Source organism: Oscarella lobularis, chromosome 16 (genome assembly GCF_947507565.1).
Source record: "Oscarella lobularis chromosome 16, ooOscLobu1.1, whole genome shotgun sequence".
NCBI classification, from domain to species: domain Eukaryota; kingdom Metazoa; phylum Porifera; class Homoscleromorpha; order Homosclerophorida; family Oscarellidae; genus Oscarella; species Oscarella lobularis.
The window spans coordinates 2,098,161-2,124,608 of NC_089190.1; the positions used below are offsets into that span (position 1 = coordinate 2,098,161).

Genomic DNA, 26,448 nt, shown 5'->3' on the forward strand with positions numbered 1-26,448 from the left:
CGCGCTTTTTGTGCCGGTGCGCGCGCACAGTTTCTATGGCGTGGAGCACGAGACTGAGATAGAAGAGCGCAAAGCCGAGATGGAAGATCCATCGAAAGGTGAGACAAGCGCTCGCCGTTTCGTCGGCACCGACGCGAACGCACAGCGCAACGCTCACCGTTGCCGCGCCGACGATCATGAGAGCGAGAAGCGGCGGATTCCCCGTCGCAATCAACGTCTTATCGCGTCGCGCGATCACGTAAGCAACTGCGAGCGCGAATGCAACGATAGCGACGGCGCTCACGCAGAGCACCGTGTATCTCACCCACGTGGCGATGTAAAACACGCACGGCCCGCGACAGTCAGGACATTGGGCGGGACACGGTAGACAATAGTCATTAGCGACGACCTCCCGCGTTTCGAGAGCTGATCCATTTATTCCCGAGCGATTGTTATCGGTGAAGCGGTACGCCGAATAGTCCATATTCAGGTAATAACCGGCGAGGCAGAGACAAGCGTAGGAGGAGCGAACAAAACCGCGACCGGAAATAAAGTGACATTCGCTGGTTCGACGTCGACATAGGTGACTACCGCGAAACTGATCGTCGTCGTCGTCGTCGTCGTCGTCGCTGTCGCATTGATTTAGATCGACTAGAGACAGATCGATGTCGATGGAAACGAGGCCGAGATAGCGTTTCTGGTTGACGTCGTTCGTTGAACGATCGGGTCCACTTTTGCCGAAGAAACCGATGCTGTTGCTAATTATCCATCGGTTCGTGCCGCCGCAATCGAAATAGGGCCGACTCCACGTGCTATTCTCGTAGCGCAGATAGGGCGACGTTTCGTTCGTCACCGACTGACTTACGGGAATGCGCCGATTGCCCATGTAGAAGAGATAGGCCACTTCGCTCGTTACCCATGGAAACGGTTGTTTTAGATGATCTAGCGCCGTCTTTTTCGCGCGTGCGTACCACTCCGACTTCGTGTACTCGTAGTGCAGAAAACTCAGCGCCGTCGTGCCGTCAGCGAGCGTTTTCGCGTAGACGCAGAAGTCGTCGTACGGGTTCCCGGAACGATCGAGGTAGACGCCGTTCCCGAAGCAGATGCGCGCGCCGCTTACGCGCTCCTGCGCGACTACGTCATCGGCGAAGTGATACAGCCAGAGGGTGTCTTCGTACGCACTTCGTTCTAATTCATTAGCTGGCAACTTTTTTATGAGCGCCGTGCGATCGACAATCTCGGGATGCGCTGTTATGATGCTCGTTAGGGTATTCGCGAGATGAACCACGAGATCGGCCTCCGCTTTCCACTTTCTTCCGTCGTACGTCACGTTGAGCCGTTGCTCGGCGCCCAAACGGCAATTCGTCTCCGTAATCGTATCGTAGCGTCGCAGGCCGTCGATTAGACCTCGTCGATCGGCGCCGCAGACTGCAACGCAAACAAATACGTAGAGGAGAAGAACGAGACGAATCCGCATGCTCAAAACGAAACGCGATACTGAACTGAAGCCGAGTGCGAGCCGATGGCACCTGATATTATTTCAGCGAGCGTTTCTAAATTATAGGCATCACTAGAGAGGCGTCGCATTATCCATGAGATCCACAATTAGGAAATTAGCTCCAGATGTTCCGGCGCCCCACGCGCGTTCAAGTGTCGACTCCTTTTTCGTACGTGCGGCGCGCGAAAACCCCCAAAAACCCGATCCTTTATTAGTATCCCAACAGAACAAAAAAAAAGATTTCCTTCGATGTTTTGTCAAGTCGCGTAGAAAAGCATCCCACACTTCCGTGAATACGCATACGCTAAGGGAACTCCTCCCACTCAAGAGACATCGTGCGCGCTCTTGATTTCGCCCTGATTGTGCCGCTCGCCGGCCGTCACGTTATAGCTGAGCAACGACGTGGCGTCGACGCGCTGCTGAACGCGTCGTCGCTTCTTACGACCTTTCTTACCGACGTCAGAAACCTGCTGAAATCCCGTGTCTCCTTCGGGCGTCCCGGATGATAGCCCGCCGCCGCCGCCGCCGGAGAGAGACGGAAAGGCGACGAGGGAGTCGGATGGCGGCGGTGCCGTTTGAGATTTGCCCTTTAGGAAGGGTGGAAAAAGAGAGAAAGTTACGGTTCCGATTACTCAATAAGGGGGAATGTTTTTCTAACTTTGATGACATCCGCGACTGTTCGTGATTTCACGCTTCCGTGACGTTCGAGGAAGCCACGTGCGAAGTCTTTAGCGGCACCGGAAGTGCCGAGATAAGCGTCAATGTATTCACAAATCTGTAAAAAAGTACGGGGGGAAGAGGGAGAGAAAATAAGGAAGCGACTCATTCATGCATAAATCAAGGAATCGAAACGCCGTACAGTACAGGGAATTAATTATTTACGTAATGAATGAGGATTCCTATGCCTACAGTACTAGAAAGGCTTCGAAAAGGACGCATAACTTCGCGTTTACAAGAGATGGAAGCGAACCGTCAGCTTGGGTGTTTAATAAGGAATTGTGATCGCGCACAGAAAACAAAAACGGGTTTCCTTACCTCCGTCGCATTGTCCAACGTGGTCAGGAAACTAATGAAGCCGGAGACTAAGAGAGAAGAGCGTCTCTATGCGCATATTTTGAAAAAAATGAATATATCTTACTGTCGACAACTCGTTCGAACGGCTGCAGTTTTCTCTCGCACCAATCGCGTAATTCGTCGTTGGACGCGCTCTTCGCCGCCGCCTGAAAGTGCCGGCGAACGATTTCCTTTAGAAATAGAAAAGAAAAAGGGTCCCCCTCCCTCTCCGCGCTAAAAAATCGACTCTATACCTCGTCTCTCGTCTCCTTTCTCGTCTCGACTTTAGCCGCGCTAAACAAAGAGAATTAATTAAACTATATATAAATAGAGCGTTGAGACTCACTGTTTCTTCGTTTTCTTTGCTTGCGCTTGAAATCTCGGCGGCGGCGGCGGCGGAGCGTTGGTGACGGCATCGCCGCGTCGTTCTTCGACCGCCGCGAGACTCTCATTCCAAAACGAAGCCAAACCGCCTTGCGTTTCATCGGGAGTCGAAGGTCCCCCTCCCCCCCACGCGCTTGCGCTTCCACTCCACGGGTTATTGGATCCCTGGAGAAATCGCTGTTTTGACGTCATTGTGACGTTGGGGTGGTGATATGAACCTGTATTCGTTGCGCTTGAGTTGGCTGTTTTGGGGGATTTTTGGACGACGTTGCTTGCTCTTGTTGTATGATCTGCGCGAGAGACGGAGCTCCCGTGCCGGTCGGCGGCGAACTAAAATCACTAATAATATTATATATATAAATATATATTTTTATACCTCCATTTGGGTGCGGGCTTGGGGTTTTGTTGCTTTTGCTGTTGTTGCTGTTTTTGCTGTTGTTGTTGCTGTTGTTGTTGCTAAATAAACGGTTAATATATTTCCTCTGGAATTGCTCTCCAGCATAAGAAACCTCTGCAGCAGCGGCGGCAATTTCTTGCTTCTGAATCTCAAGAAGAGACAGCTGTAGTTAAAAATCATTATTAGTAAATAATAATTATATTATTATAGATCACCTTTGGTGGTGGTGGCGGCATCTGTTTCTGCTCCATACGCAGTCGATTCAGCGCCTGCACTTGTCTCTGTCTAGCCGCCTCTTGCTGCCTGTAAAACACGAATAAAAAAGAATCCCAGCCCAAGAGACTCGCCCTCACTTCTGCAGAGCCAATTGCTGCTGCTTCTGCGCCTCCTCCTCAAGCTTCCTTATCTCTTCCTGCTTACGTTTTATCTCTTCTCGCCTCCGCTTCTCTTCCGCCTCTCGTTTCAATCGCTTCTCGTCCTCTAGCTTCTTTCTCCGCTTCTCTTCCGCTTCTCTCTTCAGTCGCTCCTCCTCTTGTTGACGTCGAATCCGCCCTTCTTCCTGATGACGTCGAATTCGTTCTTCTTCTTCTTGTTGACGTCGAATTCGTTCTCGTTCTCGTTCTTCTTCCTCTTCGCGCTGACGACGAAGGCGACGTTCGTTCTCTTCCGCTTTTTTTGCCGCCGCCGCCGCCGCCGCGACTTCTTCCATTTCCTTTTGAATGCGAGCCGCTTCTTCTCGTTTTCGTTCCTCTTCCCTAAAAGCCACTTGTGAAGGAAAGGCGTTTCCCCCCCATGGGATTTGGTGACGTCACACCGATCTTTTGCTGCTTCGTCCCAAGCGGAAAGAGATCCACTTCTCCAGATAGGCGCCGGAAGCATAGCCGCATCTTGAGGAGAAACGGATTTCACTGTAATACAATTCCCCAATTAATTAATCAATTAATTAAATAGACTATATAGGAAATTTATCAGGCAATCAATTCATAAATAAATAAATAAATAAATAAAAGTCTTACTCTGAACATCGGCCGACGTCCAAACGGGAGATGCGATCTCAGTCGAGCCGCGTGGTTTTTGAGGAGAAGACGGCTGCACTTTATCGTCGCTAACACGTTGTTTCTTCGTTTCCTGCAGTTGAACGTTCTGTTTCTGTTGTTGCAATAGTTGCTGTTGCTGCTGAAAATGAAGAAATGCCTAAAGAACGTCCTCCGTGACGTCATTTTGAATTATTTCGAGGATTTCTACCTGCGCTTGAGCTTGCGCATTTTTCATGGCATCTAAATGCCACTCGTTCGCTCTCCCCTTCTACAATAACAATCCCCACACGCGTCAAAAATCAAATATTGATTTATGTACCACAATAGGTGGCGGCGGCGGCGGATTCATTCCCGGCTCAAATGGAATGCGCCCGTAAACATTAATCATTTCCCCTTGGGGAAAAAAAAATTATTATCATTATTATTATTATTATTATTGTATTTATCTTTTGGGCTTACCTAGGGGTTTCAGTTCCTCGTCGCATGCGCGTCGAACGAGCAAATTCATCGTAAAGTAGCCGCTATTGAACCAATCGTACATTTCAAGCCCAGTAAAGGGACCTGGAACACGCAAAAGACATCCCTATGAATATATATGATATATACTTTCTTACCCTGCATTTCTCTCTGTGGATCCATATAGAACCATTGGGTAAATGACTCTGGGACGGGAAAGAGTCCCGTTGATGACGGTGGTGCCGGCATGAATATTGGCTGGGGAGACAATGGGGGAGGAGGAGGAGGAGGAGCGCTAACGGTTGCCATGGGTTCCGGTTCGACTTTTTTAATTATGTCCTTTTCATCGTCCTATGGATGAAACATTGATTTCGATATGAATAATAAATTAATTAATAACGTGACCTTTACGACTCCATCCACTAAATTCTTTGTTGATAATTCGAGTCCCTTTAGCATGGAATCTTCCTCTTCCTCCTCCTCCTCTTTCTCCTTCTCCTCTCCTTCACTTGCAAACGTTTCCATGTCAACCGCCTGCTTCCGTATGACGTTTCCCGGCTGAGAAGTGCCAACTGATGAAGAGGGCATATTTATCTGACCACGCCCACGTCCTGCACTATAAAATTTAGGCAAAGGAACGGTCTCCTTCACGGGACCATCACTACGCGTCTCCTTGAGAGACATATTCGCTGTTTTTTCTTTAATCTGTTCCACGATGACGTCAGCAGAATCCGGTTTCCTCTCGACGTCACGTGGTGGAGACGAAGAGGAGAGCTTTGAACCTGAAAATTGGGTCACGTGATCATCCGAATGCAAGCGCTGTTTCGCCGCGTTGCCATGGTCCCTCCATCCATGTTTCGAACCTTAAAAAATATCCTCCTATTTTGATCACGTGGGATTCTGACGTCATTATTCTTACCCACAACTTGCCACGTGTCAGCAGGAGGCGATTTTAAATTCCACACGTCTTCCTCCTTTTCTGGCGGCGTTTCAGCACTTCTCCAATTAGACAAATGTTCGGATCGACTGGTGTCGCCGCCGCCGACGCTCCCTGACGTCTTTCGTCTTCCCTCATGTTCGAAATCCCGCTCCTCTGGGCCCTCGACGTCGCCGCCGACGCTCGCTCTCTGATAGGCCCCGCCCCCTTCCCTCTTCCCTATACACACACACACATCATAGAAATTATTTAATTATTTAATCAATAATTTTCTCACCTCCTCTCGACGCCATTCGCTGCGTGGCCACGCCCCCGCCGACCCCAACTCGTCCGGGAGCGGCGCCGCGCCCCGCGCGATTCATCCTCATTCTCATAACAATTTGACTGTTTACTCCAAGCGCTTGCGCTCTCTAGGGTCCCCTCCACATGACCACGCCCCCTCTTTTCTCGAGACCCAAACCTGTTCTTCGTCGTTGAGCGGTGCAAACGAGAGGGGCGTTATCGATTCGCGTCGCAACAGTTCGGAAAAGTGTTGCAATGCGTTCGGAGGCGAGATTCCCGGATTGAGAAGTGCGAGCATTTCTTCGCGTCCGTAACGATGTTCGGCGAGCTTGAGCGGCGCGACGGCGATCGGTGCGCGCGCGATTCCGTGTTTCGTTGGCGATTTGAGAGGCGGCGGCTGATTTTGACCCGTATTCGCCATTTTTCGTAGCCTAGGAGATAGGAGACGTTTCTTAGCCATTCGAGTCGTTCGAAGACGTACCACTGCGGTCCGAAAGTCATGTCCGACATGTCCGCTGTGCTGTCTAGAGGAGGAGAGATGACAGTTTCCTCGAAGGGGGGCTCACGCGATTAATTAAACGATCGTGCAGAAAAGAGTTCGCCGCGAAGGCTTTTGGGGGTGCTTTTGCTAGTCGTCGACGATCGTGCTTACATGAATCGTTTCCGAGTACTGTACGGTCGCTTGTTCTCTTTCCTAAACGTCCCGTATGTCTACAGTGTTACGTCACTCGGTCCCCGGCTATCGCGACGTCTGAATCACGAATGCTTGCCTTGAGAAAGCGTCATCACCCCGCTCTCGCTTCCGTAAACATTTTTTGAAACTGTTATGTTATGTACTGGAGTTGTTTTTCAGGTGAGGCCTCTTCTGGGGCGTTTTCGTCTCAGCACGGCCGCGACGGCGGAGAAGAAGCCCGAAAGCGAACCGGCGCCGCGACTGAAGGCATTTTCTATCTACAGATACGTAAGTAGACGACGCTTGACTATAAAATTAGTTGAATTTTTACCTTTTTTCTCCAGGATCCGGACAAGCCTGACAGCAAACCCCGTATGCAAACGTATCAAGTCGATCTAAACCGGTACAGAGAGAAATATGAGATTGTTTCTATACAAAAAATTTTAAAATTCAGCTGTGGTCCAATGGTGTTGGACGCTCTGATTAAAATCAAAAACGAAATCGATCCCACGCTGACATTTAGAAGATCATGCAGAGAAGGCATGACGTCATTAAAATTAATTAATTTATTAATTTTAATTGGGGTTTAGGTATTTGTGGCTCGTGTTCGATGAACATAGGGGGTCTCAATACACTTGCCTGCATAAAGTATATATATATATATAAAATACGATTAGGATACTTTTTTATGTTTTAATTTTAATTGAGGCGTATCGACACGAATGTGTCTAAGACCACTAAGATATATCCCCTTCCTCACATGTTCGTGGTGAAAGATCTCGTTCCAGTGAGCGAGAAAGGAAAGAGATCTACGTATCCCGTATGTCGTTTTCTTATTAGGATATGAATAACTTCTATGAACAATATCGTTCCATCAAACCGTACTTGAGAAAGAAAGAGGAAGCGGAAGCCGGCAAAGATCAGTACTATCAGTCAATTAAAGATAGAGAAAAATTGGTAATAAATAAATAAATAAATAATAGTAAGGGGAGGATTATCAAGTTCACATGATAGGATGGTTTATATGAGTGCATTCTATGCGCGTGCTGCAGTACGTCGTGTCCAAGCTATTGGTGGAATAGCAATAAGTTTTTGGGCCCCGCTGTGCTCATGCAGGCTTATCGATGGATGATAGATAGTCGGGTTAGTCGAAAAAACTTGGGGGAGGGGCGGCGGGGACGAGAAACAAATAATTATTATGTAGGATGATTTTAAAAAAGAACGACTCGCTGAAATGACGGACGAGTTCACGGCCCTTCGTTGCCACACCATTATGAACTGCACAATGGCCTGTCCGAAGGTAGGGAGAGGGGGTAGAGTCTGAGAAAATAGTCATACAGTAGGACCCTTGGAATAAATAAATAAATATATACGTCACTGTGGGGTAATATCTGTTTTTTTCCTCAGCACTTGAATCCAGGTAAAGCGATTGCAGAAATCAAGAAAATGCTTGTGACGAACTAACTAGCTAACTGTGTATCCTTGTCTGTGTGCGTGTGTGTATTCACTGCATCCCCATATAAAGCACTACAAGTACGTACCTTACCACTACTACTGAATGCAATAAAATACCTGCTACAATCAGTCAAACGTCAATTTCTGACCAGCGAACTCTTGAATTGTGCCTTTGTGCGCGGCGCGCGCTCCGCCACTTCCGCCGCGGCCTCTAAAGCCGCCGCCACTTCCGCCGCGTTCTCGACCGAAGCCTCGCCCCCCGCGGCCTCCTCGACCTCCGGAAAAGCCTCGACCCCCTGAAAAGCCGCCGCCACCGCGACCAAAGCCGCCGCCTCCGCCGAAACCGCCGCGTGGCGATTGAAAATCGCCGCGTTCGCGCGCGTATTCGAGTGAAATCTGGCGATTATCTATTGACTGGCCGTTCATCTTTTTCAGCGCTCTTTCGGCTGAATCGGCGTCGCCAAACTCCACAAAACCGATTCTAGGACGAGAAAGAAAATTAAATTATGTATCTTTGCGCGTGCTTATGTTTTTTCTTACCCCTTGGATTCTCCCGTGTCTCTATTCTTCGGAATTCTCACGCTAACTGCGCCGGAGAACTTTCCACTCAACACATCTTCAGAAACATTGTAGCTAAGATTCTTTACTACCAATGTGCTGCTTTTTGACGGCGTGCCGCCGAAACCGCCGCCGCCGCCGCCGCCACGTCCGCCGCCGAAACCGCCGCCGCGACCTCGGCTTCCGCCACGATTTCCGCCCTGACTTGGCTTTCGATCACTTGATGATCGAATAACGAGCATTCTTCCATCAAGAGTGGAGCCGTTGAGTTCAATCGCTTTGTTCATCGCTGCTTTGGAGTTGAACTTCACAAACGCGATGCTGATTGATTAAAAAATCGAATTGTATTATTATTATTAATTAAATGAGGTTTTTGATTTACCCGCGTGATTCTCCAGTGTAGCGATCCGTCACAATTTTGACCGTTTCCGGAGGAGCTTTTCCCCTCTTGAAAAACGTCGCAAGACCATCTTCATCCGTGTTATAGGACAAACTTCCAACAAAAACTGCACAAAATAAATAAAATTAAATAAATAAATGATTTGGGGAAGAGCACCTTCATTGTCTTGTGCAAAGGGATTCTCCTCCGCTGTCTCTTTTGGCGTCTCGGCTTTCAATTTCGGTTTTCCAGCATACGTTTCCTCCTTCTCTTCTTCCTCATCGTCTGAATCTTCATCGGAATCTTCTTCATCTTCTTTTGCTTTTGGTTTCTTCTTGATCTATAGAAACGCAGTCTAATTATTAATTAATTAATATAGAATTGGTGCTTTTATACATTTTCATCACTGTCGTCATCATCACTGTCATCCTCATCGCTTTCCTCCTCCTCCGCTTTTCTCTAAAACCACAGCTCTTGTCTCCACCAAGACAAGAGAACACAACCCTAGCACCATACCTTCACTCCAGCTTTCTTGGACGCAGCTGGAGCCTTTTCCTCATCAGAACTGTCGTCAGAAGATGATGACTCCTCCGCGTCTTTTTTAGACGCCTGTGGTGCTTTCTTCACGGGCTTCTTCTTCGTCTCTTCCTCATCAGAACTGTCATCTGATGATGATGACGACTCTTCTTTCTTCTTCTTTGCTATTGTTGCTTTCTTTGCTGGTGCAACCGGAGCCTTCTTCTTCTCCTCCTCCTCATCATCTGAGCTATCTTCTGAAGATGATTCCGCCTTTTTCTTCGCTGGAATTGGCGCCGGTGTTTTCTTCGACGGAACCGCGGGTTTCTTCTGGTCTTCTTCATCGCTGGAACTCTCCTCCCCGGATGACGATTCCGGTTTTTTCAATTCCGGTTTTTTCTTGGCTGGAGAAGGTGATTTTGATGGAACTGGCTTTTTCTTCTTTGCTGCTGACATCAATGACATGAGTTTCTGTCTCTTTTCCGCTTGCTTTTCTTCGTCGGAAGAGGATGACTCGGAGTCTGAGTCGTCGCTACTACTCTCTTTTGCCTTGGTAATCTATTTGAAATTATCTAATTAGATTTATTAAAAATATTTATATGTATTCTGACTTTGGTTGGTTCGACTTTTTTGGCGACGACTGGAGTTTCGTCGTCTGACGACTAAAGAAGAATTTTATTTTGGATCACGTGTTTTTGAGCAATTAATTAACATACGTCGTCGTCATCAGAACTTATTTCCTGTTTGGATTTTGGCTTGGTAGCCTTCTTTGAAGCCTTTTTGGGTGAGCTGCTACAATGAAAATAATTATGGTGCAATATAGTCCACGATTAAATAACCTTATTTCCATTTTTTCCGGCTTCTAGAAATCCAAATAGTTTTAAAAACACGAGTCATTTAGAAAATTCCCACCTTGTCTTTTTTCTTCTTTTTGGCTTCCACGATTGGCTATGGGAGATAATGAATTATCGCGTATTAATTAATTAATTAATTAATTAATTAAATTTATTAATTTTACTTTCGATTTTTTGGCCGGCGTTTCGATCGATGGCTGATCGTCTACCTTTTGACGCTTCTTCGCTTTCTTTTCTATCTTTTTCTCGTCCTTCGAAGCCTCGCTTTCGGCCTACGCACGCGTTGAGGGTCAAATAAGCTAGCCGAGACGCTAAATCGACTTAAAACGTGCATAGGAGTACATAGAACGTGCAAAAACTAGGCAAAATGCGTCGAATCAGCGAAAACGCGACACGTGCTCGCGCGCGCGAGCTTAGAATCGATTGTGGCGGTCAAATCGATGTCGAAATGCGTCCCATGCAACGTCGGATACTCACAATAGCCTTCTTTTTGCTCTTGTCCTTCCCCATGGCGGATAAACGATCGGAAGATTCGGAACACGTGGAATTGATATTCGGGACAACGGAGGTGTGCAAAGGTTCCCGTTTGTAGTACGGGACCTGGTATAGAACGAACGAACTACAGTATGCATACCGGTACGTTTGTTTTTCAGAGAAGTCTTCCGCGACACACGCTAGAGTTGCAATGGCACTTTATAACTTTGCCGGGAACACTTCCGACTTCGTAGCTGTAATCCCACGTCAGTTCCGCTTTCGCTCTAATAGGCCTAAAGCAGAGAAAAATGTTTCAAAAAAAAGATAAATAATTCGCTTTCTACCTTTTGGCAAAAAACGCAACATAAGGAAAACGAAGATCGTGCGTGTCAACGAACACGTTTTGAACGCAAAGATTCGGAGAACAGCTATGCTGCAACCAAAAAATTAGCAAATAAAAAAATTAAATAATCGCGATATAGATTACGTTGAGAAATCGGCCCACATTTCCAGCCGATTTAGCGTCAACTGCATAGCAGCCACACTCGGTTTTCCCAAAGAGAAGCCTGGTCTTGTTCGCAGGTTTCGGCTTGAATAAATCCACGCTACGACGATATGACGTCGATTTGAAGGCAATGCCTCGAGGAAGACGACTAATACTCCACTTTTTATCTCTATTATAATACAGTTTCGAGACTATTAAGGGTTGTATGCAGGGTTCTGCCGAGAATTTTTTCAGTGTGGGAAGAAGGTCTGGAAAATTGTCCAAGACACTTTTATGAATCGTCTAAGGCAAAATTGTCTTGGACCATTTTCAAAACTGTCTTGGACCATATTTAAAACCATTTTAAAAATTGTCTTGAACGTTCGAACGGGAAGAAGGCAAAGGCATACGGAGAAGGCAAAAGGCATAGGGAGAAGGCAAAGGGCATAGGAGAAGGCAAAAGGCATAGGGAGAAGGCAAAAGGCATAGGGAGAAGGCAAAAGGCATAGGGAGAAGGCAAAGGCATAGGGAAAAGGCAAAAGGCATAGGGAGAAGGCAAAAGGCAAAAGGGAGAAGGCAAAAGGCAAAGGGAGAAGGCAAAAGGCAAAGGGAGAAGGCAAAAGGCAAAAGGGAGAAGGCAAAAGGCAAAAGGGAGAAGGCAAAAGGCAAAAGGGAGAAGGCAAAAGGCAAAAGGGAGAAGGCAAAAGGCAAAGGGAGAAGGCAAAAGGCAAAGGGAGAAGGCAAAAGGCAAAAGGGAAAAGGCAAAAGGCAAAGGGAGAAGGCAAAAGGCAAAAGGGAAAAGGCAAAAGGCAAAGGGAGAAGGCAAAAGGCAAAGGGAGAAGGCAAAAGGCAAAAGGGAGAAGGCAAAAGGCAAAGGGAGAAGGCAAAAGGCAAAGGGAAAAGGCAAAAGGCAAAGGAGAAAGCAAAAGGCAAAGGGAGAAGGCAAAAGGCAAAGGGAGAAGGCAAAAGGCAAAAGGGAAAAGGCAAAAGGCATACTGTAGGAGAAGGCAAAAGGCATAGGGAGAAGGCAAAAGGCATAGGGAGAAGGCAAAAGGCATAGGAGAAGGCAAAGGGAATAGGAGAAGGCAAAAGGCATGGGGAGAAGGCAAAAGGCATAGGGAGAAGGCAAACGGCATAACGTTTTAGTAGTGTATGGGTCGACGATAGGCGAGTGAGGGTCGGGGCCGACCCATGCCGACCCACGTGGGCAGAACCCTGGTATGTATTACTGACTTTTTGCTTTGGTCTTCGTCCTCCTCGTCTACGTCATGCGTTGCCATGGAAATAGGAGAGGCGGTTGAGCTCGAAGGCAAGTCTTCCGAAACGTCAGACTCGTATCCTTCCTTGAGTTTCTCAATTACTTCGATGTGATCCAATTCGGCGAGATATTCGTCGCCATAGCGATAGCCATCCTAAGAAATCTCGCGAGAGTCCTAATCGCTATAAAAATGCTAACCTTATTCGCCTGTTCTTCCGTCATTAATCTACCGCTATACGTGCAAACGAACGCGCCCTTGGGAATATCGTCAATACACCTCACACCCCAACCCCTTCCGGGTAAAGAAAAAAATCAATATCAGTTGATTTTCTAATACATTAATTAAAGTGTCTTTTTTTCTATGTACCTGTTCACTGTTTTAAAGACTTGTAATCGTAGTCGGATTCCGTTCTGTAGAACCCGATTTCCGCACTGGGAACTGCACTTGCACTTGCTATTGCACTCATATACTCTATAGGTCAAATTAAAAAAAGAAGCGTAGTGTATTGGACCCCGTTCTCACGCTGATTTCGGCTTTCGCGTGCTAGCTAATCTCTTATAGGAAAACCCGATGTCTTGAAGTTTGTCCTTGCCTCCCAGAGCGAGCGCCGAGCGCCGACTCAACTGAGAACACGTGCATTTCGATTTATCCTATTTCGGAAATTTATCCAGGAAGGAAACGCCCTTTTTTATCTCCCCGAATTACTTCGCAATCGTCTTCGCAGTCGCAACAGATGAGAAAATCGGGATCGGACGTGAAGGGAACGTACGTTTCGTCGTTTCGCCAAAATCGCGAGCTCTTGTACTCAAACCCGCTCGGCAAATCGTCATCGATTTCATTTAGACACTACAAATTAATTAATTAATTAATTAATTAATTAATTAAAACCGCTTTTTCGTTTTTTATTATACTGATATCGGAACGGGTTCCTCGCCGTTGGAAATATCATCAATAAAAACGGCGTCGTGTCCCTAATTATTATTTTAAAATTATTGATTTTTTGACTGATTCGAGTTACTGATTTCTTAGCGGCTTTTGTCACAAGCGAAACGTTCGGATCAAAGCAAAACTGATCAGTAAACAGATCAGTAGACTCAATGGATTTCACTACCAATACAGGGGGGATATCATAGGGGAAAAAGCCTCCAGTCTACTTACAGTACACGGCCACGTCACTCATAGAACGCTAGAGATAAGAATCAACTACTTGAATACAGAAAAAATGCTCTCTGTATGATTCACCAGTCTTCTACTGCAGGGAGCCCTGTAATAAACGTCCGTTTTCAACGGATAAATCCGTTTAATGACTTCCCTGCGCATAGAGAAAGTCTGAGCGTTTGGAGAGAAGGAAAATATTAATTTTTCGCCTGCCTTTCGAAGCCACGAGTAAGAGGAGCGGCTAGATAGTTAATAAAACCGCTCGAAAGCGGAGTAGCGCGGCTATCGACGGGACAACAAGCGGGAGAACATAGATGGGATGTGTCTATTGAAAAAAAATCGTCCTCGCTACGCGGACTCCTTTTTCTCTTACTTACACGTCGCCGCGCTCTGTTTCGATAAATAATTCCACGTGCGTCGCGCCGTGGAGACGGGATTTCTCTCGTCGACTTCGTCGCTGCTCTCATCGTCTTTAAGTTTTTTGAGCAATAGTGAAGCGACGTCTTTTCCGCGACCGCGCCTCCCCCGTCTCCCTCTTTTCCCCACGCCGCCTCCGCCGCCGCCTCCGCCTCCGCCTCCGCCTCCGCCGCCGCCGCCGCCTCGACGACGGATCCCTCGTCCAGTCCCTCGTCTCATTTCAATCCAAGGCGGTTTCCACTCACCGTCGTCTTCTTCCGGGTTTTGCAATGGCGTTGTTTCCTTGGTTACCGGCGTTGGCGGCGTTGGCGGCGGGGGATCCGGTTCGGGCGAGGGTGGGCGTGGTGGGGGAGGGGGCTCAGGGTCACTACTGTTCCTGTTCACATAAACATTTTTATTTTAATTAACTTATATATATCGTATTCATTTTTGATTTTTTGTTATTACGTAGACATGCATTGAACTTGAAACTTAGCGTGCGTCGTGGGAAAGGGAAAGCGTTGGAGAACTTCTTTGTACGTCAAGGCGCTATTATTAGCTCGAAATGACGCAATTTTATCCTACGATTTAATTAGGATATTTTTTATTTCTAATTATTAATTGAATTACCATCATCCCGTTTATTGGCTCGAGACGGGGACTTCCCCTGTAAATCCACTCGAGTCGTTGCGAGCTGAATCTCATCTGAAAACGAAATTTAAATGTTCCCATTTATATCAATTATTTGAACGTACTTGCATGAGACTTCCGTCGAGCACGTGAACCGTTGCTAGGGACCACGTTCCGCGCCACTCCGTCATTACTTCGTCTCCTACCTTCACTTGCAACAGTGGTCTCTAAAAATAAATAAATAAATAGATTTGATTATTTATTTCTATTTCTGTTTACGTATGGGAATGCTTCAAAGTAATCTTTGATGAATGCGCGAGAATGGCCTGTGACCTGCTGAAACGAATCGTCTAGAAAATAACAAAGATTCAATTATATATGTATCTATTTGCTCTCTCACCTTGGATATAAATTCTATGGAGATTCTCGCGTTTCAGATACTGAGCGAAGCCGTCGTCATAAAATATGAGATATCTAATTAAAACGCAATTTTTAATTAAATTAAAAAGTATACGGGACTTGCCTATAATTGTTGCTACTCGACGGCAACTCCGCAACGTAACCGGAAAACAATTTCTCCCACTTCAAATACAAACCTAAAATAAGAAAAATCAATTTGAAATAATTAAATAATTTCCTTCTCTTTACCGACAACTCGCGTTTGAATTTGGAGTTCGTTTTCGCGCGGATGATTGACATCGGCGAGAAAATGAGGCAGAACCAAACTTTTTTCGCCTGTGGAAAATTGAAGTCGAAATGCTTGCTGTCGATTTTTGTTCAGTGCAATGTGAAGAAAAGTTCCCGTCGACCACCACGTGTCCACCGTCTTCTTTGCAACGAATTCCCTAAGGGGTTCAGCGGGAATTCCCGCGTCTTCAAAACTAATTCATTATTTAATTTATTTAATGAGGTTTCCGGAAGTGTTTTCATGGCGACTTACTTCTGTTCGGTAAATACGAATTGTTGCTGTTTGACGGGCGAAAGTCGAACCGGAAGCGGCAATTCTGACGGCGGATCGACGGCGGCGGCGGAAGACGTGGGCGTGGTCAGTTCTTCTGAACACGGAACAGGCTTGTTTTCTTCTTCTACTGCGCTAGTTTGTTCTTGTTCTTCTTGTTCTTCTTCGTCGTCGTCGTCAATGACGATTACTTCCGGTTGTTCGTGTGGGCGTGGCGATCCGCGTTCTTCGATGATCGCGTCAAGAAGACGCCGATTCTGGCGCTGTTCGCCTACATGCGATGATTCAGTGCGCTTTTGCATCGAAGAAAAGTCGTATTCTCTTCTTACGCTCCAATTCTTCGATGTTTTGATCGATGTCTCGCGCGAGTCTAAAAAAGCGACGCCATTTCGCGAGTTTAGGCAGTCTGCTCCGTTCTCTTCTTACTCGCGAACTTTCTCTTCGAAGCCTAGCTCGTCTAGATGACGCTGGACGATTTCTAGGACGAGTTTGTCCACTGGATCTTCGACGTTCGCCATGATAATTCGTCGCACCCGGATGTGAGCACGCGCTCTGATTCGACTGTCCCGTAGCTTAGAGGGGCTGTCACGCGCCGCCTCAATTCAGTCACTTTGCCGAATCGTGTCGAGACGCGCTCCTCTCTCAATGAATTCAGGAAAGAAGAAATTCGTCGCTCCTTTCTCGACTCCCGGTCGCGCAAAGACCGTCGAGAAATCGAAATCATCGCCGCCAAAGCCAAAGAAGAAAGTCGAATCAACGCCTTCGCATCCAACGCCGCCAAAAACAAAAGAAAACGGCGAAACGAAGTCGAAAACCGTCGCGAAAAAATCCAAACCGGAATCTTCAAAAATTCTCGCCGAATCGTCGTCAAAAAACGAAAGAAACGACGAAAACGACGCGGAATGGATCCAATGTCACGTGTGCCATCAATATCGGCAAATTCCATCCGCATCCGGGAAACCGTCACCATCCAAATGGGTTTGCTACATGAATAAAGGTAACAAAATTAAATTAGAGGAAAATCATTGATATTAATTAATAATCACCAGACGAAGAATTTAACGCGTGTAATAAACGGAGCAATAAGGCGTTTCCCCCCAACCAAAGGCGTTCATGCATTGAATCCCCATTTACAGTGGGATCCCTTGTATGGGCAAAACTAGACGACTATCCCTGGTAAAAAAAACAAAAAAGTAGACATTAGATATTGAATCATACACTCAAGGTGGCCGGCGATGATTGACGTCGACCCAGACTGCGGCACGTGCTTCGAAATCGATTCTCTCTCGCGCATTCCAGTAGAACTTTTCCCTATAGAGAATAATAAGAAAAAAAATGAGCCATTGTTTAGTCGAGTTACCATGTAACGTTCATTGAAGACTCCGTGTCTCGCGCGTGGATTCCCTGCGACAGTATCACTCACTTCGACGATCCCGTCGGCTTTGCGACAAATTCTAAAAGCAGGATTAGTAAAACTCTCGAAAAGGCAATTAGTTCAGCATTCGAAGCTCTAAACATGAGCGTACACGTAAAATTTTTAGACTTTGAATTTTTTCGATGTTGAAATTTGCCTTAGGAACGAATTGATAGATTTTCGTTTGTAGTTCGATACGATCCTGTTTCGGATCCTCACACGGACGGCGACGTTTCCGAAGGCGAAGAAGCGAAATCGTCGACAAATTGAAATTCTAAATATTTTTTCTTCATAGATTGCGATAGTAGTGCCGATTGGAACAATTTCAGCGACGACGAAGAGGAGAAGACGACTTTTTCGAAAAAGAGAAAAGTGGTTTCGCCGAAAAAACCGGTTCCGCCGAAGAGAAAACGTTCGATATCAAAGAAGAAAACTACTAAGAATTAGAACATAGCCCCGTACTGTATACATATAAAGAGGCCTGCCCTTCTAGATCATAGTTGTGTTTGAATAAAAATCATACTTGTGCTCTCACTGGTCTGCGACTTGATCGTCCGTTCGCGGGTTCAACGAGAATTGGAGTCGATTTTGAGGCGAAAGAGATGAGAACATCGGGTCCTTTGAAGCTCCAGAACAAATCTATAGCATGACCCCTTTATTTAATTAAAAACTCGACGCCGCTGGCTTTTTTTACTTCCGATGTTTCCATCATTTCGCGTAGCATTCGGTCTAGATTTGCCTTCTGTTTCAGTAGCGCCTGTAGCCGATTCTGCAGCGAGCTGTTCTCCTGTTCCAGCCGAACAACCTGCGACTCAGCCAGCCTCAAATCGTACGACTTCTCTCTCGCTTCATCCTCAGTAAGAGCGACTCTAAACAAGGCAAAGAAATATAGCGAAAAAGGCCCTGTCTTTCAGAGACTTACGTCTGCAGTAGCTCCTTCTTTTCCTTGACTAATTGACGATGCATTGCTTCAGCTTGAACGCGCCATTCCGCTTCTTTGTTCAGCTTCCTATTAGCTAAATCCAAGTCGCATCGAAGCGTGTCTAAATCCGATTCCAAAGTCCGCTTTTCCCTGCTCAATTTCTCCCTAAAAACACCCCAAAAATAAATAGGTATTTTATTTGTTTTTGCTTACACGGAGGAGTGATATTTGTCGAAGCTGCGACGCTTCTTTTCGCTATAGCGTTGCTCCTGGAGCTCCACTTCGCCGCCCAATAAGGCAATCTCAGCCTGTTGAGCTGCGCACTGATTGTGAATAGACAGCAACTCCTCGTTCAGACTCCTCACTCTTTCCTCGCTATGCCGACACTAAAATCAATACAGAATTAATTATTATTATTATTGAGATTTTTATTTTATTTACTTTGCTTTGGAGTCTCTTCGTTTTCTCTTTGTACGACTCCAAGGCAACCTCTTGATCACGTGCCTTCGCTTCCAACTGTTGATTCGTCGTTTTCAAATAGCGTTCCTCTTCCGTTAGAGTCTCGGTACGAATTCTCAATTCCGAAGCAGTCTGCTGCAACTTAGTCCTAAAAAAGCATTATTAATTAATTAATTATTATTTATTTTCTTACCTATCCAACTGCTCTTCTTCCAGCCGAGTTCTCAATATCCCATTCTGCTCAGTCAGCAAACTCACTTCCGCTCTCAACGTCGACGTCGATTTGAAATCCTTGTCCAATTTTTCCCGAACAACGACAACCGTTTCTAGCTCCCTCTTCAATTCCGCCGTCTTCGTTTCCTCCTTCTCCAATTCCCGTCGAACCTGCTGGCAAATCGCCTCCTTGCTCTCCACTTCGTCTCGACGCTCTTTCAACTCGGTTTCAATGTGTCGATTATTGGTTTCGGCGCGCTGAACGCGTTCCGTCGTCGCGCGTAATTGCTGCGCAAGACGAGTCGCTTCCTCTTCGGATTTCTCACAACGCTCTTCAAATTCGCTACGTGTTTGTTTTTCTGACGTCAGTGCCGACTCCAGTTTGGCATTGGATGACGTCAGAGAAGTCAAACGAGAATCCATTTCCAACAATTGCTAATAGGATATATATATATATATAATCTATTGATTTTTTAGGTTTAGCTGTTTCTCACTTTTTCTTTTCTGACGTATTGTTCTTGTATTTCCATTTTTTCTTTCGTGGCTACTTGTATCTGTTCGTCGGCTCGAGCTAATTCCTGTTGCCTCGTCTCCTTTTCCACTTTCTGTTCAACTTCCTGCTTCGTAACCGTCTCAGCATGCTCGTCCTTCAGTTTAAATAATTCAATAATTATGAGAAAATTTTTCTTTGATTGTACCTTGACTATTTTGATTTCTTCTTGAAGGCTTTGGCACTCGTCTTTTAGGTGCGATACTTCTTGATTAAAATTGGCATTTTCTTCCTCGAGAATTTGATTCCTTTCTCGTATGGCTTCCAACTCAGAATTTAAATCTAAAAAAGTTCAATCAAACTTATGTACACTAAATAATTAAATCTATACTAGTTCTATGATCTGTTTCCTTTCTAAGAGACTCCTGTGACTGTTCATAGAATTCCTTTAGAGTGTGAATTTCTTTTGCTAAATTGGTTTCCGTTTGCCCGAGAGTCTGAGCCTGTTCTTCGAGCAATTCTTTCTCTTGAATTAAGCCACTAATTTGAGCTTCCAACTCTCTCAATCGAGCACCCTAAAACCAAATTAAATTATGTATAATAAATAATTTAATTTTTTTACCTGCTCGTTTTCCGTCTCTTTGCTCGAGAGTAATTTTTGTGACAAGTCATTTCGACTCGTTTCCAGTTCGGCGATTTGTTTTTCGTACTCGCGTTCGGTCGCGCCGGCTTTCGCTAAATCCTAAAGGTACATACGGACACATGACGTCACAAACAGCCCCGTACAAGACCCAACCCACAAGCGGAGAGCACGAATTCACGATATCGAGCGAATGGCGCGCGTAGAAGACCCGCTCAAAGGTCTTCCGTCGCGCAATAGCGCGAATTTCGCTAACTACAGCCACGCGAGCGCGAAGACGGCGAAAAAGACGCCCGTTTACATAAAGACGATCGATTCGGCGGACGCGACGCCCGAAGGGCTCGCAATCAAGCCGGAAAAGACGTCCGTTCTATTGCAGTACATGCAGAAGATGAAGAACGAACGCAAGGAGCCCAAAAAGCGTCCTGCGACGACGAAGGAGAACGGAAAGGCGAATAAGTGCGCGCGAGTCGACGAAGAAACGAAGCAAAGCGACTAATGACGTTCCGACTAGAATAACTAGCGTTTGTTGAATAAAATACGAAAATACGCGAATAAATATGGGGGGCTCTACTTCCGGGCACCGCGTCTAGCTAATGTAATTATAATGATTACCTCGTGGAGGCGTTTGACTTCAGAATGAAGCGAATCGGCGTGATGTTCTGTCGTTGAGCGTTTTTCCACGTTCGCTGCCAGGTCGGACTCGAGACGATCTATTTGAGCCTTCGCAATGGACAGATCCTGAAAATAATCACGTGACCGATTAATACAGTTAATTATTTATATACGTACGTACGTACCTGTCTCAAATCTGCATTGGTTTTATCTAGTTCGTTTTCCTTTCGTTGGGAATCCGTTTGAATTAAATTGAGTTTTTCATTTAATTTCGTTATCTAAGTGAACTACTGTGTCCCCTTTTCTCTCTAGCTATTCTTCTTACCTCGTTTTTCAACTCTTCTCTTTGGGACTCGAACTGGACTCGCTGTTCATCCAGAACGCTTTCCATGCGATTCAATTCGCCGCGCAACTCGTCGATTGTTTCCGCCTTTTCATCCAGTCCGCTCGACTTCAGATTCAGCTGTCCTTTCAACGACGAACACTCCTGTGAAAGATCCTCAACAGAACTTTCGTATCTATACTAAAAATTTAAAAAAAATGCAATATTAATAAATTTATATCTTGTCTACTGTGCTTTGGCTTTTCGATATTCGCCTCTCACACTCTCCTAATATAAGATTAGTGACGTATTTCTCGTTCCTTATATAGATTACCAATTCGGTTCTTAATAAATTTCCTTCCTGTTTCGCTGCGTCAAAGTCTTCTCTAAGACTTCCTACCTTGGCTTCTAGCGCGTTTCTTTCCTGTTCCACCGTCTCAAAAGACGCCTAAAAGAAAATCAATATTTATCTAGATATTGGATTACATACCTGAACTGCGGATAATTGATCTTTGAGAGAGTGCACTTCGTTGGTGAGACGCGAGACCTGTTCCCCTTGACTTTCGCCGAAACTCTTCATCTTCTCTCGCTCCTCCCCCAACTCGGCATTGAGCCGAGTCACCTAAAAAATCTTACATAATATAAATATATTTAATTATTGATTTCTCACAGTTTCGCGTAGGAGAGACTTTTCCTTCTCGACTTTGTCCACGTGTGCGGCACTGTCCATTGATTTCTGACTCAAAGCGTCGTTTTCATCGGCCAGCTTCTTTACAATACGTTCATGAGTCTGCGTCAACTTGGAAACCTCGCCTAGTAAATAATATTATTTATTTATTTTTTAATTATTGCTTACTTCGATGTTTCTCTTTCAATTCTCGCAATTCCTTGACTCTCGTCTTCTCGTCCTCGCTCACTTTCAAATTCAACGCTTTCGCTTCCTTTTCCCCAACGGAAATCTTTCTCTCCGCCGCTTTGACGTCTCTCTTTAGCCGATCTCTTTCCGCCGTCAACGTTCGTTTTACCTCCTCCAACTTCCGTTTTTCTTCCTCCACCGCATCTCGCATTTTATCCTTCTCCTGGACACGCCCCTTCCACGTCTCTATTTCCTCCAAGACCTTCTGCATTTGTAATTCCCCGGATGATAAATCGTTTAACATCCTGGCTCTTTCGGCGAGTAAATTCCCCACTTGCTCGCGTGCCGTACCCTTGGCGAATTCTCCTATTCCTTCCGCTTCGAGAAGCTCCGATATTTCGCCGGATTCTTTCGATTGGTTCGTTTTTTCAAAGTGCATCCGGGCTAGATCCTCTTTTAGGGTTTCGTTCTCGAGTTCGAGTTCTGCGACTAATTGGTCTTTCTCTTCGGAGTAATTTCGTATGTGTTCGACGTATCCTTCTACTGCCTGTTCGTGACGTGCGTGTGGATCACGTGGTTTTCGATTTTAACTAATTATTGATTTTTTACCTGCATTTCGTCTTTTTGCTGTTTCTTCAGTCTTTCGATTTCCTGCGCCTTTTCGCGTAACGTGTCTTCCGTGCGAAGTAGTTTGAGATAGAAGTGGCGAAGTTTTTTCTCTTCTGGAACGTCCGGGCGAATTCCATCGCGCATCAAGTGCTGCTCGATTTCCAGAGCCTCCTGTTTCTCCTAAACGCGACATATAGCTCGAAAAAACTCCACCGATACAAAAGCGACCTTCGCCGTTGCCATAGAGCGCGGAAATCAGCGACTTAGCGTTTCGAATCGAATTACTCACGTCCCGTACACTCGCCTGTAGTGCGCGCGCTAGAAATCAGTTGTTTTCTTCTTCTCAGGGATGATAAGGCTTGTTACTTTTGACGTGACTGACACACTGCTGCGCCTGACTCGCTCAGTCGGCGAACAGTACGCCGCCGCCGCCGCAAAAGTACTCAATTCCACCGGACAAGGCGTTTCCCCGTCGCCAGACCTTCTCAATCGCAACTTTCGATTGATTTTCCGCAAACTGGATCACGTTTTCCCCGCATACGGTCGAAACAGTGGCATGACACAGCGCGACTGGTGGTTTCGCGTTGCACGCGAAACTTTCGTCGCCTCGGGCTTTTCCGACGACAAATCCACGCGGAAAATATTCGAAATTCTCTACGACGATTATTCGAAAGGGTCCCAATGGGAAATCATCGAAGGGGCGCGCGACGCGCTCGACTATCTCAAAAAAGCCAAAATATCGCGTGGAATCATTTCGAATTTCGACGATCGACTCGAAGCGTTGCTTCGAGCGAAAAATCTCGATTCCCATTTCGATTTCGTCGTGGCGACTTTTAATACGGGTCTCGCGAAACCGTCGCGGGAAATTTTCCGACTGGGATTAGGGGATAAGGAGCCCCACGAGGTTCTCCACGTGGGCGACAGCGTGGAGAAGGATTACGCGCCGGCTCGCGATCTCGGCATGCACGCTATCGTCGTTAGCCCGGATGAGAAAAATGAAGCATTACGTAGCGTGCCACGTGAACACGTCGTGCGGAATCTGCGTGATATAGTCTCGTATATTGATTCAGTGAACACGTCAATATAAAAAAAAGAAGAGGTGGGCGAGAAGAGTTTATCCGAAAAAAAATCCATATGGGCACCAGCCGTCGTTTTTAATAATAATAATTATTAATCGTGTCATCTATTGGGAATCCGACGTAATTCTACACGTGTGCTTAGTGAGCTGGGAGGACGATATAAAGGACTTTTGACAATAGCTGCAGTGAAACGGTCGCTCGCCCGTGTGAGTGCGAATGTGATAGCGAAGTCCCGACTTCTGATTGAAGGCGCGCTCGCAATACGGACACTTATGCGGTCGACTGTGCGTGTGCGTGTTCACGTGATCGGCGAGCGTCGTCGAGCGCGCAAAGGATTTTTCACAGTGCGGACACTTGTAGGGTTTTTCGCCGGTGTGCGTGTACAGGTGACGCGTGAGGTGAGATCGTTGCGTGAACGTTTTCATGCAGTAGTGACACGTAAAGGGCTTATCTGCACTATGCACTCTCATGTGCTGACCCAGCTGATTCGTCGATCCCAATATGTCTCCGCATAATTCGCATTGATATTGCGTGCCGCCGCCCCCGCCCCCGCCGCCGTCCGAACGATCGTCCTCCTCCCCCGTCGAACTCGGCTCCCTTTTCTCATCCGGGATGTTATTTATCGCCGCTGGCAACCCGAGCGTCGCCGCGTTGCCCGTCACCCAAACTCCGTTCAATACGGGAATGTATTCGGGCGAGCTTAACAGCGTTTGTGACGATTTCGACGACGTCACGGATTCCATGGGACTGGGTACCCTCAAAGGGGTCCCCTCCGTTGAACTCATTGCCTTATTAATCCCGTTACACATCGCATCGGCTATGCTGACCGTGCTCAGCATATCCAAACGCGATTTAAACACCATTTCGTTTAATGGCGAGCTCGTCGCCGTTTCATTATTTTCCGCTCCCTCCAAGGGGGCCCCAGTCAAATCCACAACAAGTTTCGGTGTTCCATCGCGCGAACTCCGCCCCGTTTCCAGCGCCGGCGCCGCTATCGCGGTTACGTCATCAAGAGACGGCGCCGAGCCGGCAAGTCGAGCTCGAATCGAGGCAATCGTCGCAATTTCGACGGGACCCACGAGTTCGTTTATCACCTCTACGAAATCACGAGGAAAAAAAGATGTTAGAGAAAGGGAATTCGGGGGGTCTCTTTTCTCCGCAATTCGTCGCCTCTTGGAGACTCGGAATTAGGGACATTGTTACGAAAGCAGAGGACACTCCCCTGCGATCCATTCGATTCTCTGCCATTATCGAAAGTCGTTCGTTCGTTCGTTCGTTCGCGACGAAAGGGGCAGACAAAAAAGTCGGAGTGGGGTTTTTTTTTTCGAGCTACTGTACGATTCCCCCTCCAATGTATCGAATTTCGTTACGACATGCCACTTTTTTTTTTCCGATCTCGCACGCGGAGAAACGCGGTCGCGCTCGCGCGCGCGAGCTATCGTCGCGATCGGACGCGCGGTGCGCGTTCCGACCGCGACGGCGCGCGGCGCGCCGACTTTCTTCGGTCCGAACATGGGCTCGTTAGCCAATCACCTTTTTCCGTCATTGCGCCGCAATGTCGGACGCCGTCGCGAAGTTTTTGGTCCGCTTCGAGACCGAGGCGGGCGTACGTGAGAAAATCGGCGCAGTTTTCGACGATCGTTTCTTCTCGCTGCATCCAGTTTTGGGTTCCTCGGACTCCTCACGGCGTATCCGGGATTCCGGGTTTTGTGGCTCTGCGGTCGTGTCCCGGTTTGTTGGTTGCAAACGCCCACGCTTTTCTGACGCGCCCGCCCATTCAATTGGATCGAGGCCACAACTTCGTTCGCGGACGTCGGACGACGATGAAACGTGAACGAAAGACTCTTAAAATCAAATATCCATCCATATCCATCCCGTTCTTAGTCGAAAAAGCCATAGCGATCGAGAAAGGGCCAAAAGCCGGAAGTCCAAGTCTTAAATCATCGTACGATGGTCGAATCGTCGCAAAGCTCGCCCCCGCGACGACGTAAGCTTCCTTCACGTGGTTTTCGACTCACGTAACCGACGGACACTTCCTCATTCTTGAAATAAAAGCAAAGCCTCGAGAGACGCGTCCGCTTTTCCGGTTGAGTGACCCGCGCGCGCGTGCGCCGAGATGCCCGCCCACACAATATAAGAATAATTCAATAATAGTAACGATCGGTTTTTGCTAGTAAAATGCTACAGTATGCAATACGGGTCGATCCGATTTGCTCTCAAATTCCGATATGGCTTGATCCATTTCGCTTTCGAGATCATCCTTTTCCTTGAGCTAGAGAAATAGCTGAGTGAGTAGGCGCCCGCTCCCGTACACTCCCTTATACCAATTGGCATAGATCGCAGATAAGAAACGCGCCGAGTGTGGCGTCCTCGTGATTATCCTGGATATCGAGATTGACTATATGAACGGGCTGACCGACGGGAGAGCCTCGGCACTCAAGACCTATACCGCCCACGCCCACAAGCGTTAAGGACTAGTTTTGCCTTATATGGAGCAGTGCTAATTAATTCCTGACTGAATTTAACGCGCGCTGCTCTTACTTTCCACGACTTGATCGTAGACGCGTTCTTCGCATGTTACGATGACGCTGAAGAGTTCTGGGCTGTCTTGAAAGCGTTCCGGACGCGTCTTGATGCGCTTATTGCGCTCCAGCATGTGCAACATGCCATTCTGCGTATATCTGCGCAGAAATTTACGCGAGAAACTACACAAGCAAAGCATTCGTACAGTTGCTTGTCTTTTGCTATCAAATCCTGATAGATCTCTTCGTACGTCGTTTCGAACGAGTAGATATTGGGCATATTCGGCGCGGGACCCGGTATTTTGACGTGCCCGTTCGTTCCGAAGGAATGCACGTCGAATCCCTTCTTGCTACACGCACGACGACATCGCCATTGCACTCTACTAGTTCTCACACTGTTACCTAAGAAACTTTTGCGCTTCCATGCTTCGATTCTGATTGCTTGAGCACACAACGGCGATTTTCAGTCCATCAGCCATGACTTTATAAC

The 26,448-nt window shown here is 46.8% G+C and overlaps 9 protein-coding genes across 12 annotated transcripts; 3 read left to right on the forward strand and 6 right to left on the reverse strand.

The window, feature by feature from the left end:
- Nucleotides 1-1,666: 1,666 nt before the first annotated feature.
- LOC136196780 (GRB10-interacting GYF protein 2-like) lies at nt 1,667-6,759 on the reverse strand. Of its 2 annotated transcripts, none has more exons than XM_065986414.1 (23): nt 6,676-6,759; nt 6,505-6,547; nt 6,202-6,454; nt 6,019-6,151; nt 5,724-5,960; nt 5,210-5,667; nt 4,963-5,155; nt 4,808-4,909; nt 4,668-4,741; nt 4,557-4,616; nt 4,328-4,505; nt 4,126-4,198; nt 3,665-4,066; nt 3,527-3,614; nt 3,424-3,474; nt 3,291-3,370; nt 3,133-3,244; nt 2,877-3,079; nt 2,785-2,824; nt 2,616-2,721; nt 2,513-2,559; nt 2,136-2,252; nt 1,667-2,064 (listed from the first exon to the last, which is right to left on the reverse strand). In XM_065986414.1, the coding sequence occupies exons 2-23, from the start codon at nt 6,531-6,533 to the stop codon at nt 1,801-1,803; spliced, it is 3,300 nt and encodes a 1,099-aa protein (XP_065842486.1). In that variant the 5' UTR covers nt 6,534-6,547; nt 6,676-6,759; the 3' UTR covers nt 1,667-1,800. The 2 variants fall into 2 exon arrangements, with proteins under 2 accessions (XP_065842486.1, XP_065842485.1); XM_065986413.1 differs by having other exon boundaries at nt 4,126-4,219.
- LOC136196785 (succinate dehydrogenase [ubiquinone] iron-sulfur subunit, mitochondrial-like) lies at nt 6,748-8,280 on the forward strand. The gene is made up of 10 exons (XM_065986422.1): nt 6,748-6,827; nt 6,877-6,984; nt 7,041-7,099; nt 7,151-7,236; nt 7,287-7,344; nt 7,405-7,483; nt 7,537-7,653; nt 7,711-7,839; nt 7,901-7,996; nt 8,104-8,280. Exons 1-10 carry the CDS (start codon nt 6,786-6,788, stop codon nt 8,158-8,160), a joined length of 831 nt encoding a protein of 276 aa, XP_065842494.1. The 5' UTR covers nt 6,748-6,785; the 3' UTR covers nt 8,161-8,280.
- On the reverse strand, nt 8,161-11,044 carry LOC136196782 (uncharacterized). 2 transcript variants are annotated; one of them, XM_065986418.1, is made up of 12 exons: nt 10,936-11,044; nt 10,623-10,730; nt 10,517-10,552; nt 10,444-10,466; nt 10,321-10,393; nt 10,216-10,266; nt 9,605-10,162; nt 9,485-9,547; nt 9,266-9,428; nt 9,092-9,215; nt 8,692-9,030; nt 8,161-8,632 (listed from the first exon to the last, which is right to left on the reverse strand). In XM_065986418.1, exons 1-12 carry the CDS (start codon nt 10,966-10,968, stop codon nt 8,278-8,280), a joined length of 1,926 nt encoding a protein of 641 aa, XP_065842490.1. In that variant the 5' UTR covers nt 10,969-11,044; the 3' UTR covers nt 8,161-8,277. The 2 variants fall into 2 exon arrangements, with proteins under 2 accessions (XP_065842490.1, XP_065842489.1); XM_065986417.1 differs by having other exon boundaries at nt 10,321-10,396; nt 10,936-11,043.
- On the reverse strand, nt 11,030-16,371 carry LOC136196781 (histone-lysine N-methyltransferase eggless-like). Of its 2 annotated transcripts, none has more exons than XM_065986416.1 (24): nt 16,244-16,371; nt 16,147-16,187; nt 15,800-16,088; nt 15,508-15,740; nt 15,383-15,455; nt 15,260-15,333; nt 15,139-15,209; nt 14,985-15,086; nt 14,860-14,934; nt 14,698-14,810; nt 14,211-14,626; nt 14,047-14,158; nt 13,918-13,987; nt 13,834-13,861; nt 13,694-13,782; nt 13,587-13,646; nt 13,381-13,521; nt 13,198-13,325; nt 13,042-13,146; nt 12,873-12,966; nt 12,650-12,828; nt 11,420-11,537; nt 11,277-11,365; nt 11,030-11,225 (listed from the first exon to the last, which is right to left on the reverse strand). In XM_065986416.1, exons 1-24 carry the CDS (start codon nt 16,333-16,335, stop codon nt 11,108-11,110), a joined length of 2,910 nt encoding a protein of 969 aa, XP_065842488.1. In that variant the 5' UTR covers nt 16,336-16,371; the 3' UTR covers nt 11,030-11,107. The 2 variants fall into 2 exon arrangements, with proteins under 2 accessions (XP_065842488.1, XP_065842487.1); XM_065986415.1 differs by having other exon boundaries at nt 11,420-11,606.
- A 1-nt stretch (nt 16,372) lies between these two features.
- On the forward strand, nt 16,373-17,765 carry LOC136196784 (zinc finger CW-type PWWP domain protein 1-like). Its single transcript, XM_065986421.1, has 6 exons — nt 16,373-16,814; nt 16,867-16,993; nt 17,043-17,115; nt 17,169-17,345; nt 17,394-17,472; nt 17,527-17,765. Exons 1-6 carry the CDS (start codon nt 16,463-16,465, stop codon nt 17,676-17,678), a joined length of 960 nt encoding a protein of 319 aa, XP_065842493.1. The 5' UTR covers nt 16,373-16,462; the 3' UTR covers nt 17,679-17,765.
- LOC136196779 (myosin-11-like) lies at nt 17,595-22,670 on the reverse strand. Its single transcript, XM_065986412.1, has 20 exons — nt 22,586-22,670; nt 22,358-22,537; nt 21,749-22,295; nt 21,563-21,705; nt 21,383-21,514; nt 21,227-21,340; nt 21,143-21,180; nt 20,896-21,088; nt 20,756-20,848; nt 20,571-20,696; nt 19,938-20,057; nt 19,707-19,890; nt 19,524-19,657; nt 19,320-19,472; nt 18,806-19,260; nt 18,595-18,760; nt 18,367-18,539; nt 18,154-18,318; nt 17,926-18,100; nt 17,595-17,870 (listed from the first exon to the last, which is right to left on the reverse strand). The coding sequence occupies exons 1-20, from the start codon at nt 22,598-22,600 to the stop codon at nt 17,763-17,765; spliced, it is 3,414 nt and encodes a 1,137-aa protein (XP_065842484.1). The 5' UTR covers nt 22,601-22,670; the 3' UTR covers nt 17,595-17,762.
- A 16-nt stretch (nt 22,671-22,686) lies between these two features.
- Nucleotides 22,687-23,905, forward strand: LOC136196786 (haloacid dehalogenase-like hydrolase domain-containing protein 3). The gene has a single exon (XM_065986423.1). The coding sequence runs from the start codon at nt 22,707-22,709 to the stop codon at nt 23,442-23,444; it is 738 nt and encodes a 245-aa protein (XP_065842495.1). The 5' UTR covers nt 22,687-22,706; the 3' UTR covers nt 23,445-23,905.
- LOC136196783 (uncharacterized) lies at nt 23,398-25,513 on the reverse strand. The gene is made up of 2 exons (XM_065986419.1): nt 24,970-25,513; nt 23,398-24,532 (listed from the first exon to the last, which is right to left on the reverse strand). Exons 1-2 carry the CDS (start codon nt 25,091-25,093, stop codon nt 23,541-23,543), a joined length of 1,116 nt encoding a protein of 371 aa, XP_065842491.1. The 5' UTR covers nt 25,094-25,513; the 3' UTR covers nt 23,398-23,540.
- A 40-nt stretch (nt 25,514-25,553) lies between these two features.
- On the reverse strand, nt 25,554-26,441 carry LOC136196787 (RNA polymerase II subunit A C-terminal domain phosphatase SSU72-like). Its single transcript, XM_065986424.1, has 5 exons — nt 26,361-26,441; nt 26,165-26,308; nt 25,978-26,117; nt 25,761-25,879; nt 25,554-25,708 (listed from the first exon to the last, which is right to left on the reverse strand). The coding sequence occupies exons 1-5, from the start codon at nt 26,435-26,437 to the stop codon at nt 25,607-25,609; spliced, it is 582 nt and encodes a 193-aa protein (XP_065842496.1). The 5' UTR covers nt 26,438-26,441; the 3' UTR covers nt 25,554-25,606.
- Nucleotides 26,442-26,448: the final 7 nt, after the last annotated feature.

Bases quoted from the DNA above. Each gene is read 5' to 3' on its own strand.
- LOC136196781 (XM_065986415.1), bottom strand. From the start codon at position 16,335: ATGGCGAACGTCGAAGATCCAGTGGACAAACTCGTCCTAGAAATCGTC. The intron at 15,087-15,138 runs GTAAACAGAAAT...ATTTATTTTTAG, and splicing joins ACTTTGAAGCATTCCCATAC to AGACCACTGTTGCAAGTGAA. The intron at 13,647-13,693 runs GTAACTCGAATC...AATAATAATTAG, and splicing joins CAAAAGCCGCTAAGAAATCA to GGACACGACGCCGTTTTTAT.
- LOC136196784 (XM_065986421.1), top strand. From the start codon at position 16,463: ATGAATTCAGGAAAGAAGAAATTCGTCGCTCCTTTCTCGACTCCCGGT. The intron at 17,346-17,393 runs GTAAAATTTTTA...AATTTGCCTTAG, and splicing joins CTCTAAACATGAGCGTACAC to GAACGAATTGATAGATTTTC. The intron at 17,473-17,526 runs GCGAAGAAGCGA...TTTTCTTCATAG, and splicing joins GGACGGCGACGTTTCCGAAG to ATTGCGATAGTAGTGCCGAT.
- LOC136196785 (XM_065986422.1), top strand. From the start codon at position 6,786: ATGCTTGCCTTGAGAAAGCGTCATCACCCCGCTCTCGCTTCC. The intron at 6,828-6,876 runs GTAAACATTTTT...GTTGTTTTTCAG, and splicing joins ATCACCCCGCTCTCGCTTCC to GTGAGGCCTCTTCTGGGGCG. The intron at 7,840-7,900 runs GTTAGTCGAAAA...ATTATTATGTAG, and splicing joins GATGGATGATAGATAGTCGG to GATGATTTTAAAAAAGAACG.
- LOC136196787 (XM_065986424.1), bottom strand. From the start codon at position 26,437: ATGGCTGATGGACTGAAAATCGCCGTTGTGTGCTCAAGCAATCAGAAT. The intron at 25,880-25,977 runs GTAAGAGCAGCG...TGGGCGGTATAG, and splicing joins CTACGATCAAGTCGTGGAAA to GTCTTGAGTGCCGAGGCTCT. The intron at 25,709-25,760 runs GTATAAGGGAGT...CTATTTCTCTAG, and splicing joins TCTGCGATCTATGCCAATTG to CTCAAGGAAAAGGATGATCT.
- LOC136196783 (XM_065986419.1), bottom strand. From the start codon at position 25,093: ATGCAGCGAGAAGAAACGATCGTCGAAAACTGCGCCGATTTTCTCACG. The intron at 24,533-24,969 runs GTGATTGGCTAA...GTGATTTCGTAG, and splicing joins CGGCGCAATGACGGAAAAAG to AGGTGATAAACGAACTCGTG.
- LOC136196782 (XM_065986417.1), bottom strand. From the start codon at position 10,968: ATGGGGAAGGACAAGAGCAAAAAGAAGGCTATT. The intron at 10,397-10,443 runs GTTATTTAATCG...TTTTCATTGTAG, and splicing joins CCGGAAAAAATGGAAATAAG to CAGCTCACCCAAAAAGGCTT. The intron at 9,548-9,604 runs GTATGGTGCTAG...CTGTGGTTTTAG, and splicing joins CCAAGAAAGCTGGAGTGAAG to AGAAAAGCGGAGGAGGAGGA.
- LOC136196786 (XM_065986423.1), top strand. From the start codon at position 22,707: ATGATAAGGCTTGTTACTTTTGACGTGACTGACACACTGCTGCGCCTG.
- LOC136196780 (XM_065986413.1), bottom strand. From the start codon at position 6,533: ATGTCGGACATGACTTTCGGACCGCAGTG. The intron at 4,067-4,125 runs GTGTGACGTCAC...AGTGGCTTTTAG, and splicing joins GACGAAGCAGCAAAAGATCG to GGAAGAGGAACGAAAACGAG. The intron at 3,371-3,423 runs GTTTCTTATGCT...CCGTTTATTTAG, and splicing joins TTGCCGCCGCTGCTGCAGAG to CAACAACAACAGCAACAACA.
- LOC136196779 (XM_065986412.1), bottom strand. The intron at 21,089-21,142 runs GTAGACAAGATA...TTTTTAGTATAG, and splicing joins TATCGAAAAGCCAAAGCACA to ATACGAAAGTTCTGTTGAGG. The intron at 18,319-18,366 runs GTAAGCAAAAAC...GGGTGTTTTTAG, and splicing joins GACAAATATCACTCCTCCGT to GGAGAAATTGAGCAGGGAAA.